At 37.2% G+C, this 16,816-nt stretch overlaps 1 protein-coding gene across 3 annotated transcripts in view; it reads left to right on the top strand.

The window, feature by feature from the left end:
• Window positions 1–11,421: 11,421 nt before the first annotated feature.
• SAMD3 (sterile alpha motif domain containing 3) overlaps window positions 11,422–16,816 on the top strand; it is a 60,938-nt gene continuing 55,543 nt past the window's right edge. For 2 of the 3 annotated variants that reach the window (XM_027848524.1, XM_027848522.1), the window contains exons 1-2: window positions 11,470–11,878; window positions 12,645–12,837. In XM_027848524.1, the coding sequence (XP_027704325.1) occupies window positions 11,800–11,878; window positions 12,645–12,837 (272 nt within the window). In that variant the 5' untranslated portion in view covers window positions 11,470–11,799. Of the gene's footprint in view, window positions 11,440–11,469; window positions 11,879–12,644; window positions 12,838–16,816 lie in introns of those variants that run through there. The other variant, XM_027848523.1, reaches the window with a different exon arrangement.

The following is a 16,816-nucleotide window of genomic DNA, read 5'->3' as shown; positions in this document are numbered from 1 at the left end:
GTTTCTTCATCTGTAAAATGGGGATGATAATAATAGCACTTAGTCCACAAAGTTGTGACATTCAAAACTTTAAAAGCACTATGTAACTACTCCTTTGTTACCTTTCCCCCAGCCTTGCTGAACTCTATCCTGTCCCCCGCCCCCCCCCCCACACCATGTCTTAGAGAACTTAACCATTTCATGCCTGGAACTTCTAACCTGGAGCCCTGGTGAGTGCTTTATATGGTCCTCTACATCTAAGCAGGCTCCATACATGCTTGACTCTGCTCCTTCTTGCCTGCTATCTTGAATATCCCTTCTGCTCTCTGTTTCTATGCCCTCCAGTTATGGAACCAAAATCTAATGCTATCAATATTGTCATTGCTATTTGAAAGGATGGTTCCATTCCCACTAGAGTTTTGTCCACCTGTGTGCTTCCCAAGGGCCTTGAGTTTGACACCTGAAAATTTTAGTCCAATCTCATAATTTTTTGAAAATTGAGGGACATAATTGTGCATATTTTGTGCAGACAGAAAGAGCCAGGTTTTATAAGAAGAGGCAGGCATCCAATTTTGTGATTCTGTGATTTTAATGCAAGAGAATTCATTTTGGAAGAAAGAGTGAAAAGAACATTGCTGGAAGCTCATTAAATCATAAATCGTAAGTATGAAATGAAATGGTACATCTGGAGCTAGTTATCTAGCAATGAAGCTCTGCATCTCAGGGGCCCATATAGTTTTCCTGACTAATGGAACCAGGTTGGGTATATCCTCCTCAAGAGGAAAGCACTTGGGGTCAATAGTAAAATACCTTCTCCTGGACCTACATAGTTCATATGACCCACCAGACTATTATGGGCAAGACATTAATTGGCTGCTTGATGTTCCTCCTCACTTACAATTCCTACTTTGGGCTAGAAATTTCTCCACTGGGTGCTGTTCACTTGGTATTAGTTATTTGATCAGAGCATCATGGATGCACAAGCCTCCTTCTAGAGAATTAACTTTGACTGTATATTCCCTCTCTTCTCTATCCTAGGTACCTGGGGCATCTGGGTAACTGGGGCTTTCCAAATTTGAACCTCTCTCTGTGCCCCTTTTAAAGTTCAAGTATAATTCAAGTATGTGAATTGCCTCTAAATCAATCATCAGTAATAATTAACATGGTTTCAAGGCAGCAAGTATCCAGGGAAAAAGGCAAAGAATTCATACCTTATCCAAGAGATAAAACCGATACAAGAGCAAAGTCCTCAACAGTGAGAGCAAGAGGACTTTACAACTCATCATGGAGTTAGTTTTATCAATGGAATTTCACGCTTAATCAAGCAGATGATTGTCAAGGCCAAAATAAAGTCCTAATCAGTGAAGTAATAAGTACTTTACACCTCATGAGAGAGACTTCTGCAATACTAGAACAAAGGGTTAAATCAGGGGGAGGAAGAAGACCTAGGTCAATGATTGGATATACCCACTCCCAGTAAACATTAATAATAAATATTATAGGAGAAAGGATAGAGCCCTGTGGACCACAGTTTTTCATAGACAGGAGTCACCAGGGCAGGTTTCCTGGAATCTATGGGATTTTATTTCAGTTACTGTGTAGAATTTGAAGAAGGAGAAAACATGATGGAGGGAATGATGCACACAGTGAATCACCACCAACATGGAGAACTGAAAGTATGTTAATTAATGCCTGATTTTTTGGGAGGAGAGGAAGGGAGATATGGTAAGGAAGTCTATGATCAATAGGGAAAGGTAGTAACTGGGGAGCAAAAAAGAGAAGACAAAATTTGAGAAGGAAAGTAAGTGCCAATTTGATTATACAGTACATGTTGATGAAAAGATGAAAAAAGTATGTTTCATTATAGTACTGTAATGGAAAGGAAGTGTAGTATGGTAGAAAGTTGATGGGCTCTGGAGTTGGAGAACCAGGATTCAAAACCTGTCTGATACTTACTAAAACCTGTGTGAACTTGGCCAAATAATTTTACCTTTCTGGAGATCAATTTCATCTGCAAAATTAGAGAGTTGAACCATATGGCTTCTGAAGTTCCTCCCAGTTCTAGATCTTTAATCCTATAATGCATGTCTAGACACATGGATTTGACACTTGGTAAAAGGAAAAAATGGATTAGATTTAGGACTGGAAGGGACCTTAATGAAGATCTAGTTTTACACCCTCATTTTAAATATGAGGAAACAGACCTAGAGTAAATAGTAAGAGGTTGAATTGAGAGTAGAACCAAAGTTTTTTAACTGTAAATTCTGTGTTCTTTACCTTCACTAAAGCTTAACTGTATTTCCCATTTCACCTGATCTTCTAGAATAAGGAGTCAAAACTTGTTCTGAATTACATTGGCAAATCAATCAGACTTTACGGTGTCATAGATGTAGAGTTGGAACGGACGTCAGAGACACAGAAGAGGAAATTGAAGCCCAAGAAGGTTAAGTGACTTAGCCTGGGTCACATAGGTGGTAAACATCTGAGATGGCATTTGCATTTGAGTCCTCTGACTCCAAAGTCAGTGTTCTTTCAGTGGAAAAATTATGCTGGAGGGGAATGACATACACAATTAATCACCAACAACATGGAGAACTTGAAATATATTAATTAATGCCTGATTTTGAGGGGAGGAGAAAATGGTAGATATAGTAGGGAAATCTATGGTCAATAAAGGAAAAAGATAGAAACTGGGGATAACTGGTAATAACTCAATCCACTAAGTCCAGGCTTTATCACTACCCAATTAACTCTACAGTGACCTGAGGAGACACATTTAATATCATATTATACTCTCATAGCTATGCAGTTTGATGGTAGATTTGGAATCAGAAAGACTCGAGTTCAAGTTCAATTTCAGACACTTTCTAACTGTATATCCCTAGGCAAGTCACTTAATTTCTTTCTGCCTTAATTTCATCATCTATAAAATGGGGACTATAAGAACACCTACCTCCCAGGGTTGTTGTGAGGACCAAACGAGGTAACGTTTGTAAAGAGCTCTGAAATCCTTAAAGTGCTATAATTTAAATAGCCATAAGAATAATATATATACACACATATATACATATATAAATGATAGAAATTAGCTGTTATTATTGTTGTTATTATTAATTTCTACCACAGTAACCTTGTTAGGGTTATATACCATATTTTACCCAGACAATATATTTTTCTAATAGCTTGAGTTATAGTAAGGTATAGTAAGTAACTCAATCACTTAAGCTATAGTAAGGGTGAGCAATGTTTTTTTTTCCCCAAGGCATAATGAAGTACTGATCCAGTCGAGGGATAGGGCTGTCCCTAAGAATCTTTTGGGAATGCTCTCTTTGCCACTGTAAATTGCAATAATGAATGACGTTAACAAAAGTAGCATCATAAAAAATAAAATTAAAATTAGTTATTTCACAGAATCATAGAATTTTGAAAGTTAGAATGAGCTTCAAGAGTTACTTACTCCAATCCAGACCTATTTCTAGAATCATGAGAGGAAGTCAGAAATACTTGAAGACTCAAGTCTTTTTTCTTAAATTTTTTGACATTTTTATTTAAAGTTTTGTTTTTGTTTGTTTGTTTGTTTTTTGGTTAGGCAATGGGGTTAAGTGACTTGCCCAGGGTCACACAGCTAGTAAGTACTATGTGTCTGAGGCTGGATTTGAACTCAGGTCCTCCTGAATCCAGGGCCAGGGCTCTATCCACTGCGCCACCTAGCTGCCCCTATTTAAAGTTTTAAGTTCCAAATTCTATCCTTTCCTCAACCACAACTTGTCCAGTCATTCTCCAATTGATGGGCATCTCCTCAGTTTCCAATTCTTCACCACCACAAAAAGAACTACTGTAAATATTTTTGTATAAATAGGTCCTCCCCCCTCCTTTTTAATCTCTTTGGGATATAGAGCTAATAGCAGTATTGCTGAGTCAAAGGGTATGCACAGTTTTATAGCCCTTTGGGCATGGTTCCAAATTGCTCTCTAGAATGGCTGGATCAGTTCTCCACCTTTCTTCCAACATTTATCATTTTCCTTTTCTGTCATAATAGCTAATCTGATAGGTATGAGGTGGTACTTCAGAGATGTTTGAATTTGCACTTATCTGATCAATAGTGATTTAGAACATTTCTTCTTATGACTATAGATAGCTTTGATTCCTTTGTCTAAAAACTGCCTTTTCATATCCTTTGACCATTTATCAATTGGGGAATCACTTGTATTTTTATAAATTTGACTCCATTTTCTATATATTTGAGAAACGAGGCATTTATCAGAGATACCTGTTGCAAAAATTTCTCTCAGTTTTTTGTTTTCCTTATCATTTTGGTTGCAGTGGTTTTGTTTATGCAAAAAACTTTTTAATTTTATATAATCAAAATTATCTATTTTACATTTTGTGATGGTCTCTATCTCTTGTTTCATCCTAAATTCTTCCCTTACCTATGTATCTGACAGATAAACTATTCCATGCTCTTTTAATTTGCTTATGGTATCACCCTTTATGTATAAATCACGTACCCATTTTGACCTTATCTTGACATACAGCGTGAGATGTTGGTCTACACCTAGTTCTGCCATATTGTTTTCCAGTTTTCCCAGAAGTTTTTGTCATTCCAAAAGGTTGGATCTTTGGATTTATCATATACTAGATTACTATAGTCATTTACTATAATATAATTTGTACCTAATCTATTCCACTGATCTACCACTCTATTTCTTAACCAGTACCAGATTGTTTTGATATATAGTTTTATGTTTATACATACAATATATATAGCTTATAATATAGTTTACTTTATAATATAGTTTGAGATCTGCTATGGTTAAACCACCTTCTTTCACATTTTTTTTCAGTAATTCACTTGATTTCCTTGGGCTTTTGTTCTTCCAGATGAATTCTGTTATTTTTATAGCTCTATAAAATATTTTTAATAGTTTTATTGGTATGGCACTACATAAATGGATTAATTTAGGTAGAATTGTCATTTTTATTATATTGGCTTGGCCTAATCATGAACAATTAATATTTTCCAATTGTTTAGATCTTACTTTATTTGTGTGAATAGCGTTCTAGAGTTGTGTTTATATGGTTCCTGGGTTTGTCTTGGCAAGTAGACTCCTGCATATTTTATATTGTCTAAAGTTATTTTAAAAGGAATTTCTCTTTCCATCTCTTGTTGCTGGACTTTTCTGGTAATATATAGAAATGCTAATGATTTATGTGGGTTTATTTTGTATCTTGCAACTGCTAAAGTTGTCACTTATTTCAAGTAGTTTTTTAGTTGATTCTCTAGGATTTTCTAAGAATAACATTGTATCATCTGCAAAGTCATCCACTAGTATAGTTTTATTATCTCTTTCCACCTGTAACTCATTCAACTTCTTCAAAAATTTAGATGCTATACCATTTGGTGCATGTATCTTTACTACTGATATGACTTCATTGTCTATGGCACCTTTCAGCAAGATATAGTTTCCTTCTTTATCTCTTTTAATTAGGTCTATTTTTGCTTTTGCTTTGTCTGACATGATGATTGCTTCCCCTGCTTTCTTTGCTTCAACTAAAGCATAATTGACTCTGCTCCAGCCCTTTACCTTTACCCTGTGTGTAACCCTCTGCTTCAAATGTGTTTTTTATAAACAACATATTGTAGGATTCTGGTGTTTAATCCATTCTACTATCTGCTTCCATTTTATGGGTTAGTTCATTCCATTCACATTTATAGTTATGATAACTGTGTATTTCCCTCCATGGTAATTTTCACTTGTTTATTCCCCTCTCTCTCTTACTGCAACCCTTGCCTTCCTTATTAGTGTTTTACTTCTTATCACCACCTTCCCCCATATACCCTCCCTTTTATCAGTCCTCCCTCCACCTTTTATCATCCCCATCCCTTTTTACTTTCTTATAGGGTAAGACAGATTTCTATATCCAACTGAGTGTGTATGTTATTCTCTCTGAGCCAATTTTGATGAGAGTAAAGTTTAAGCTTTGCTGCCAACCCCCATTTTCTCCTGTATTATAATAGTTCTTTCATGCCTCCTTTATGTAGGATAATTTACCCCATTCAATCTCCCCCACCTCCTTCTTCCAGTGAAATTTTCTTTCTCACCAATTTATTTTGCTTTTTGGGGTATCATCCCATCAAAGTCAACTTATGTCCATAATCTCTTTCTACATATACTTCTTCTAATTGCTCTTATAGTAATAAAATTAAGAGTTACAAATATTACTTTGCCATATAGCAATGTAAGCAGTTTGACCTTATTGAATTTATTATGTTTTTTTTTCTTTTTTGTTTCTCTTTTACCTTTTTATGGTTCCCTTGAGTCTTGTATTTGGAGGTCAAAATTTTTATTTAGCTCTGGTCTTTTAACTAGAAATGCTTGAAACTTATCTATTTCATTAAATGTCCATTTTTCCTTGAAAAATTATATTCAGTTTTGCTGGGTAGGTGATTCTTGGTTGTAATCCTAACTCCTTTGCCTTCTGATATATCATATTCCAAGCCCTGTAGTTCTTTATTGTGGAAGCTGCCAAATCCTCTGTAATCCGGACTATAGTTCAACAATATTTGAATTGTTTCTTTTTGGTTGCTTGCAATACTTTCTCCTTTATCTGTGAGCTCTGGAATTTGACTGTGTTAATCCTGGGAGTTTTCATTTTGGGATCTCTTTCAGGCAGAGATTGGTGGATTCTTCCAATTTCTATTTTGCGTTCTTGTTCTAATATTTCTGGGCAGTTTTCTTTGATAATTTCTTGAAAGATGTTGTGCAGACTTTTTTTTATCATGGCTTTCAGGTAGTCCAATAAGTCTTATATTATCTCTCCTGGATCTATTTTCTAGGATAGTTGTTTTTCCAAAGAGAAATTTCATATTTTCTTCTCTTTTTTTTTTACTCTTTTTGATTTTATTTTATTGTATCTTGATGTCTTACAGAATAATTAGTTTCTACTTGTTCAATTCTAATTTTTAATGAAACTTTTTTCTTTAGTGAGCTTTTATACTTCTTTTTCCATTTGACCATTTCTATTTTTTAGGGAACTATTTTCCCAGGTAAATTTTTGTATATCTTTCCCCATGCTATTAAGTCTCTTTTTTCATGATTCTCTTGCATTATTCTCATTTATTTTCCTAATTTTTCTTCTATTTCTTTAATTTGCTTTTTCAAATCCTTTTTTAAGCTCTTTTAGGAATTCTTTTTGGGCCTGGGATCACATTACATTCTTCTTTGAGGCTTCACATGTAGCCATTTTGACACTACTGTCATCTTCTAAATTTATGTGTTGATCCTCCCTGTCACCAAAGAAACTTTCTATAGTCAAGCTTTTTTTTTTGTTTTTTTGCTAATTTTTTTCTGCCCTTTTTTTTGTGACTTGGTGTTTTTATGTGAGAGTTGAGCTCTGGTCCTGCACCATCCCAAGTTTTTTGTGCTGGGGCTCTGGGTCTTTCTGAGGCCTTTCACTCACTGGGTCTCAAGGTTTAGCTACTTGCTTTCTCTGGAGGATAGGCTCCCCTTGGATCTTGTATTGGTTGGTGGGGCCTCCCTGTTGGCCTCCCTTGGGTGTAGGATTTAGCTGCTGGCCTGCCCCAGGGGTGGGGCCTTACTGCTGGGTTGCTATGGTAACAAAGTCTTTCTGGTAGCTGGTCTTGAAGGAGGGATCTTGTTGCTGGGTTGCTTTGGAAACAGGGTCTCTAATGGTAGGCCCCCAGGGCAAGGCTTCACTACTGGTCAGCAATGGGGTCAAGGCCTTGCCGGTGGCTTTCGCTGGGGATGGGGTTGATAGGGTGGGGGCTCGATGCCCCACACAGACTGCTCACTTGCCTGAGGGCTCCTGGTGGGGACTTGATGGTAGATTGCCCCAGGCTTGGAGCCTTGCTGCAGACCCCCTGCAGTGCAGCTGTCTGCTGCTGCTGCTGCTGCTGCTGCTCTTGAACCTCACTCCCCTCCCACCCCAGTGAGACAGACCTTTCCTGCCAGGCTGGCAAACTGCTTCCCTGCTCCTATAACAGTTCCAAGGTACTTTATTCTGAGGTAGTGTCCTACTTGTTTGGAAGAGAATTAGGGAGGGTTTCAGAACCCTCACTCTACCATCTTACCACCAGAAGTCTCAAGACTCAAGTCTTTCCTGCTACAGAGACCCTGGCCATGTCACTGAACCTATTTATTAGTGCCTCCAAGCAACTAAGAGTAACTGGAAATTATAAATGAATCACCTGTGAATGTCAGTGGAGGATGTTTCCACACTAGGGAGAGCTCTACAATTAATGAATTCATAGGTCCCAATCAATTTCTCTCTAATTTGTTCTGTTACCTTCTAGCTATCCCACGGAGTATTAAATACATATGCTAAATAATTTCCCTCCACTTTAAATTGCTTCAGCTATATTCGTACGTAGCCCATCTGGTTTTAATTGGGGTGAGGTTGTTTTAACATTTGGTATTGGCTTCCTATATCAAACTATAAGTTAACCAATTAGCACTTGCAACCAGCTGTGGTTACTCCCAGTCTCCAGAATTTTGCTATGTAGTAGTTCTGTTTGTCTTATTTCACTTTAAAACCTTCAGAAATAAAACTGTTTTGTTTTGTTTTTTTTTACAATCTTCAAACCTTAGCAAAATGTCTTTAGAACTCCTCAGAACTGTTGAGCACTTTCATTCCTACTTGTGAAGTTACCTAGCACAGATGACTTCTAACATTTTCTAGGGGTATGGCTGGTTGGTTGGTTACTTTTGCTGTGGTTGTTCTTAAAATCTGGGATTTAGTAAAGGGAGTTTTGTTCTGTATTTGTAAGACTAATTCTATGATCTTATCCATTTACTTATTTTTTTGCTAGACCCTTGTAATTTCTCCCCAAAACAACTGACTGCATTTTCCTAATGATTTTAGACAAGAATGTGGCAATTGACAGCTATGTGGCACAAAGCTAAAGATAAAAGATTTTCAAATGCTCATTTTATTTACTTTTATATTCAACTTTCCAACCTTCTCTTTAAACCTTCAAAACTTTAAATAGGATTGTAAGGAAAGTATCTTCTGCTTTGCATACCTTTTTATCTTAGGGGTTTGGAGGATTTTTTTTTTTTTTTAGTTCTACTCTTCACAAGGAAGCAAGAAGTGTGACAGGAAGGTGTGATTTTTAATTTACACCAGAGCTCTCAGCAAATAATGACTTTTCACACCCTGTTATTGCTGCTTAGCCTAGGGGAGGAGTTGGGGTCTACTGTTGTCATATCAAATTAAATCCACTGTTGTCATGCAGAAGGACATTCTTCTTCATTTAACCCTTATGTTAAAAATTTTCAAACTTCATGTTTGTGAATACTTTATGAGGATGTGGCTTATTATTACTTTGAAATGTACATGATTTCTAGGAAATGGTTTTTGGAGACCTGGTTTTTCATTTTGTCAAGCATGAAAAACATGTTTTCCCCCTTCTTATCCTCACAATGACCAGACAAGTAGGAAACAGTAGCATATTTAGACAATAGCAAAAAATATGTTTGTATTTATTTTTCAGAACTTCTGGGCAAAAGGAGTTTAAGAAAATTAAATTAAAGAATGTGTTTGCTTTTCCCTAATGTTTCCCCTGCTGGTTAGCCAGAAGGCAATTTCTTCCAAGTTTCCAGGGAGGAGTTAGTTGATGATTACACTGTCAAAACTTGGTGACTTAGAATGCCAGTTGAAATTTTCTAATTAAAAAAATAGTCAAAGAATATTCTAAAGACTGAAGCTTTGGAATATATTCATGATTTCCCCATTGCATTTTTTAAAAACTTGATCTGTAAGTTATCTGCTTGCTAGTGCAAAGATTACCTTCACAAATGCAGATCAACAACTCAGCTCTGATTTCTTAGTCTTAGAGGGCTGTGCTATTAGGTTAAGGGACCTGCCCATAATTGTATAGCTAGCAAGTGTCACCAATACTTGAACTCAGGTCTTCTTGACTCTGGAAGTCAAGATGTTAAGTGACTTGTCCATTATCATACAGCAGGTCTTTTTGTATATGTCAACAGCAGGACCTCCTGATCCCAAAATCAGCCTATTCAATAGATTCAGCTGTGTCTCTTTCTATTCTATTCTTGATTCCCTGGTATATTAAGGTCAGTTAAAGGAAATGGTGATATTTAGCCTGGGGTGGAGTACTGTGGAATAGGATGGCTATTTTCAAAAAGTTGAAAGACTACCTTGAGGGAAAGGGATTAGGCTTAATGTGATTGGTCCAATAGAACAGAACCAGGAGCAAGTTACAAAGAGTCAGTTTAGGCTTGATGTCAGAAAAAAAAATCTCCTAACAGAGGTTTCCAGAAGCAGATAGAGTTGTAGGGATGGAGGTAGGGAGGAGGGTAGTGGGGTTTTCCTCACTGGATGTCTTTGAACAGAGACTGAATCAACTTTTGTTAGGTAAGTTGTGATGAGGATGTTTTGGAGATTAGGGGTTGAACTATATTACCCTAAGGTCCCTTCAAACTTAAAATTCTGTGACTTTGAAATCAATCATAAAAATATAGTCTGAACTGCCTTTGGTAAACAAGAACTAGAATTAAAACTAAAGCTAATGGATTCACATAACAGTTTCAAAGCAGATGCAAGAGAATTGTGGCAACTGGAAATAGCTTTCTAAGTAAACATCTTAGAACTCTTTCTACCCATTTCTTTCATGGAAGTATCATAGCGAAAAAAAGACATGGGTAATGTGTTGATTTGTTTTGTTTAAATATATGTGTGTTGTGTATCTTTGTGTGTATATACATACATGTGTGTATGTGTAGTGCTTCTATTTGTTTGATTTAGTGGTTAGTGATAGCTATTCAAAAAAAGCATCAATAAAACATCTAATGCACAGAATAAAATTTTTTAAAGAACAGAAGGGGACATAAAATTTTGTTACCACTTTAATAAACTTAGGAATCTTTTTTCTTTTCAAAAAACAAACTATACAGGTCTACATTTTTGTATATAATCCTCTTTCTTGTTCTACTTTGTATATTGAAATGTTTGTATTTATTGATATTGTTAAGGTCGCAATCAAAAGAATTAAAAAATAAAAAACCCCAACCCAGGTAATTTTCCCTAGAATGATATTGCTTGTCCCTGCTGGTTTTGTGTCTGAGAAAATGTGTTAAATTCTGACAGGGGCAGGAATAATAGAAGAAAGCAAAAATATTCCAAAATCTCCCCCTGTAAATTTTCTATAGGTTTGCATCGTCACTAGTCATTCTTCTCCTTCCATCTCACCGAGTAATCAGGAGCAGGGACTGAATCTCCATGCTAGCCATAAGACAGCAAAGGGTTAACTATTCTTGGTTTACAATAAACATCTCTGGCAGACTTTTATCTTATCCTTTCTAAGTTCTCCTCCCTCCCCAACTCCCCCCTCTGTAAATGTCAACCACTTCCTGATGAGCCTGGTAGTGGTAAATTTCACACCTTTCTTTTCTTTGTGAAGAAACCTGGGTGTTAATGGTAAGGAATTGGGTACCATTGTATGTCTGAGGCTGTCTGTTAGAAGAGCTGAGGGATGCCAGTGGGGGGAAAAGTAAAAAGAGGTGAAGAAGATACTGAAGAAATTAGAACTGGAGAGAGGTTGAGAAATTAGTGATTTGTTTTCTATGAGCCTATCTTTTTTATTATTTTATTAGTCTACGAGTATGTCTTTTAAGACAGTTTTCTAAAATATAAACCTGAAAGGAGCTTAATATTTAGAAGGGCAGGACCAGCTAAACATAAGAGGAATTTGAGTTTGGAGACCTGGGCATTTGAAAAAAAATCAACCAAGCCAAGAACCTCCTTCCTGTGTTCTACAGGTGCACTTCTAATACAGCCATGGAAACTTGGTCAGTTGATCAGGTCTGCAGTTGGTTGGTGCAAAAAAATTTAGGAGAACTAGTTCATAGGTTTCAAGGTGAGTTGTGTATATGTATGCTTGCATGTTTATACTGACTAATTTAGACTTTCTGCTATCCAGTCTATTTTCATTTTGAGTTAATTGTCTTACATTTTTGAGTGTAACTGCTTTGGAGCAAGGTAAGAAAAGTTCAGTTTCTTTGCTGAATGGAACTTAGTTTGAATCAGACCAATTAATACTGGTGAGATATGGGGTATTTCAAAAAAAATCCAAATCAGAAATTAGATTCCTAACATTCTTGAAGATTGATATCCACTGTGTGTGGGGGGGTGCATTTCATGTCACTTTCAAAAAAAAAATTTTTTTTTTTAAGAATTCAGGACCAATGAGTTCAGTGTTACAGTATTGGGGGTGTGGGAGTACCACTTGCCAGTTTGGGAGCGAGCTAGCAGATTGCCTTGGTAATTTCCCAGGAGTGGGCTTTTTTTCTCCGCTCACAAATGTCTATTAGTGGAGAAATTCAGGCATCTGCAGTTTTTAAAATGGGGAAGTAACAATCCTTACAGTGGCCCTCTGGTCTGATATTCTTCTGGGGGAAGGAAATAGGTTTGGGATTAGACAAGGTTAAAGTTTCCAAACTGAAACAAAAAATGCAATTTTCATATAATTGTCCATCAAAGACATTTCAGATGAGCTCGAGATGACCGTCTCTTGGAATCTCTCAGACAATGGCTTTGCCTTTCGAGTATGCCTCGGTTTTATATGCTTGATTCCTTATTGTACTGTCATGTAAAAAACCGAAATGATTTTCTTTTTTCCCTAGAGGAAGAAGTGAGTGGGGTTGCTCTCCTAGCACTGAACGATCGGATGGTTCAGCAACTGGTAAAGAAGATTGGACATCAGGCAGTTCTGATGGACCTAATTAAAAAATACAAGCAAAAAAATGAAGAACTGCCACAACCTTCTGCAAATTCCAGAGTGATAGCCCCACCAAAGCAAGCGGAAACAGTCCATCAGTAAGTGTGATGCCGAAAAGATCCTTGTTTGGGATGCAGGCTATTCTTCAGTGGCCCTGTACACTCACAGGAAAGCTTTCTAGTGGGCTTCCTTCAGTTTGCAGACCATAAACATCTTCAGTCATACTGGGAGTATTTTTGTAACATTCTTTGCAGAAGGTAATTTCACAAAGATTATTTAAGAATAGTGAAGATACTATATGTTACTTGCCCAGTGTTCACTACCAGCTTCCACTGAAACACTGAAACTCATGGTTGCAAGAGTGATAAATGCAGATAAATTCCTACTAAGAGTAATTTCTCCTTAACAATTGAAACATGTGCAACGGGAGTTGTAATACTCTCAGAGATCTCATGATTTAAAAGTGGTTGTTTATGTCAGGCTCTTTATTGGTCTTGTTTACTCAGGGTTCCCAAACTTTTTGTCAGGGACTCCATCTCCTCTCTAACTCAGGTTCTCCCCTAGGGGTCTCCACTTTATAATTTGTGAAAGCACAGCTGTAACTGAGGGGTTTTAAAAACTGTTTTCTTTAGAACCCTAAGATAGCATAGCAGCATTCTAGGGAGATTCTAGGGAGAACTACATAGTGGCAGCTCAATGATTTTGGACTTTTGTTTGTTTGCTTCTATGTATGTTTGGAGTATAAAATTGTACAGTGAAATAAGAGTTTTTGCTTGCAAGATTCACCTTAAAAAAGATATTCCTTGATGATAGTTTCAGGTATATAAGTTTGGTCGGAGTCTTATGGAACTGTGACATTCAGAAAGTGTTTGCTCATTTGGAAAGCGTGGAAAAAAAATACTTCTGGTATACTTCTAGCTTCTTTTTTTTAAAGCTCATATGGGCTTGATGGAATCGATTTTATACTAGGTGCTCTGATTTTTAGTGTGTTTATACTTCTGCCTTTGCTTTTCCCCCAACAATGCAATCTAGGTTAGTACCTGCTTGAGTTTGGGCAAGTCATTTAAATGTGAACTGGGGACAGTGGTTCCTTTCCAGATCTTTGATAGATGATCCTATGTTTCCAACCTCCACCCCTTTTTAAAAATTTGCTTCTAGAGCACAGGTTTTTAACTTGGGGTCATGGATAGATAGATTTCAAGGGGTCTGGGAACTTCTGAGGGAAAAATTAAGTCTTTGTTGTTTGCTAACCTTTGGTTTCCTTTGGAATCTTATGTATTTTATTTTATGCATTTTTCAATGCATAATTCTAGGAAGGGGTCCATAAGCTTTACAAGATAGGCACACATTAAAAAAAAAAGGTTAAGAACGATTCTAGAGTATTCAAAATGTCCTCTTGAAGAAAAAGTGAATAAGCATGCACATTGGGAAAGATCACAGATCAAAAAATAGACCTAAAATGGAAAGGATTTTGGATTCCATCTCCTCCCATCCCCTCATTTTAACAATGAGGAAACAGAGGTCCAGAAAGGTGTACTGAGTTGCCTATCATCACACAGGGCATAAGAGATGACCTCTGCTTCAGCTAATGGTGGGGGGCTTTGTGAAGTTAGACTTTAAAGATTTTTAGCTTATTTGTTTCATTAAAGAAAATTATGGCTTTTAATATGCATAGAATAGCATGAATTGTGGTGAAGTTCAGAATCTCTTATAGTAATACCTTTCAGTAAAGGGTTTACAAAGAGACTGAATTTGGTGAGATCTGAAGACTTTAAAGTAGTTTCCTAGCAAAAGCCTGGGTCTAGGCATTATCACACACCCCGAGAAGTTTGAAAATCTCCATCACCCCACCCAGGCCAGAAATGGTTTTGAGTCTTCCTTGTTACAGATATAATTTCACTTAGTTCAAAATAAATGCCAGCATGTCATGGAGAGTAGAATTTTCTACAATAGAAACCACAGTTTCTAACAGCTTTGGTCAGTACAGGCAGCTTAGCCTAGAGAGCTAAACTTGGAGTCAAGGAGACCTGGGTTTAAATCCTATCTTTGATACTTACTGTGCCACATTGGGAAAGCCATGTAACTTCTTAATATTCTAGGCAACTCCTAAGACTCTGAGTGAAGCTACTGACGAAAGTTAATAATGGTTCCTCATCTGGAAGTTCCCTTTATCACATCTATCCCCAAATCTATCCTGGTCAGTCTGTAGCTCAGAAAGTTGTAAATGAAGCATGTTGATACTGATCAGGGATAGGAGTAGTGGAGGTAGACAACTATCAGTTCCTCATTGCACTTCTGCCCCCTCCATGTTGCACCCTGGACAACTGCCTACCTTGCCTGCCCCCTAGTCCGTGCTCAGTGCTAGCATTCTCCATTTGTGTGAGATTTTGCTTCCTTAGGCACAATGCATGTGACATTGAGGCAGCTTTGTTTTTACTGCAAGTCACTTAAGAATGCTCCACAGTTGATGAGTTGGGATCCATTTAGGCTGGGCTACTAAAAGACCACTGACTTCACTTAATACCTTTGTGACTTTGAGCAAGTTACTTCTGCTTTCTAAGCCTTGTTTTCATTCTGACAAATGAGGGGAGTTAAACTAGATGAGCTAGTTAAACTAGCTTTAAATCCTATAACTCCAGTGACTTAGTCTCAGTGCCCTAGTTTATGCGTCTATGAATGTGGAAAACACAAAGGACTTCCGTTTATTTCACATATGCATTATAACTTCATGAGAATATCAATCAATGAGCATTTATTCAGTACCTGTTGTTTGTTTGGTCATTTCAGTTATGTCCCACTCTTCATGAGAGGAATAACCCCATTTTGGGATTTTCTTGGCAAAGATTCAGGAGTGGTTTGCCATTTCCTTCTTCAGCTCATTTTACACATGAGAAAACTGAGGCAAAAGAGTTAAATGACTTACCCAGGGTCACACAAGTAGTAAGTATCTAAGGTCAGATTTAAACTCAGGCAGGTTAAGTCTTCCTGATTCCAAGCCCAGCCCTTTGTCCACTGAGTCACCTAGCTGCCCCCTATTCAGTGGCTACCATGACAAATGTACTTATTCCACTATTTTAAAAAATCTCTGATTGACTACCCTGTCCAGTGATAATAGAGCATCTCTCCAAGTCTTAGTAGAACTTTTTATGAATTAAAAAAAAAATTCCAACTGGTAGCCAATTAGGGACACAAACACAAAGAATCTCAGGGAAGTCCTTATTATTCTTTATGAATCCCACTCCTGAGATACTTCCTCTTTAAATATGAGGCTGTGTTATAGTATGGACCGGATTTGTGATTTAGGGGAACCCCCATGGTGAGGAACCTCCCTTCACCCTCCCTAGCTCCCTTATACAGAGCTAGCTGAAAATTACAGTCTTGTTTTAAGCAGTGGGAGGTTAAGTGTGGTGCCTAAGGTCACTCAACCAGTATGTGTCACAGGGAAGACTTGTACCCAGATTTTCCTCTTTCTAAACCCAATTCTCTAGTCTTTGAAAAACCTAGTTAATTAGTCAATTTCATACCTAGCCAAGAATTCAAATACAATCTGCTGGTAAAGGCGTTAAATGTTCAGTGAATCAGGAATGATTCATGAGAAGGAACTATAAACAAACCTAGAGATGAAAGATTAACAGGCAAACACCCCTATTAGGTAAACAGATAGGGTAAATATTGAGTCATACTAAACAATATATCTCTTCTCTATGCAGATTACTAATGCACAGCTTTATAAGGAGCATAGATTGCTTTTTGTAAAGCAGTCATTTATAATTATAAGATTACTCTTTTTTTTAAAAGAGTATTAGGGTGGGGCAGCTAGGTGGCTCAGTGGATAAGCTCCAGCCTTGGAGTCAGGAAGACCTGAGTTCAAATCCAGCCTCAGACACATGACACTTACTAGCTGTGTGACCCTGGGCAAGTCACTTAACCCCGATTGCCTCACCATAAAAGCAAAAAGAAAAAAAAAAGAGTATTGGGGGCATACTGAATATGCTGCCTGGGATTACAGTTTTAAAGAGCTAACCAAAGCCACTATTTTCTTCTTAAGGGAAGTCCCTGAAGTTTGTACCAGCTCTT

The sequence above is a fragment of the Vombatus ursinus genome, unplaced genomic scaffold (assembly GCF_900497805.2).
Source record: "Vombatus ursinus unplaced genomic scaffold, bare-nosed wombat genome assembly UNPS02006779.1, whole genome shotgun sequence".
NCBI classification, from domain to species: Eukaryota; Metazoa; Chordata; class Mammalia; order Diprotodontia; family Vombatidae; genus Vombatus; species Vombatus ursinus.
This window is presented reverse-complemented; position numbering and strand designations above follow the sequence as displayed.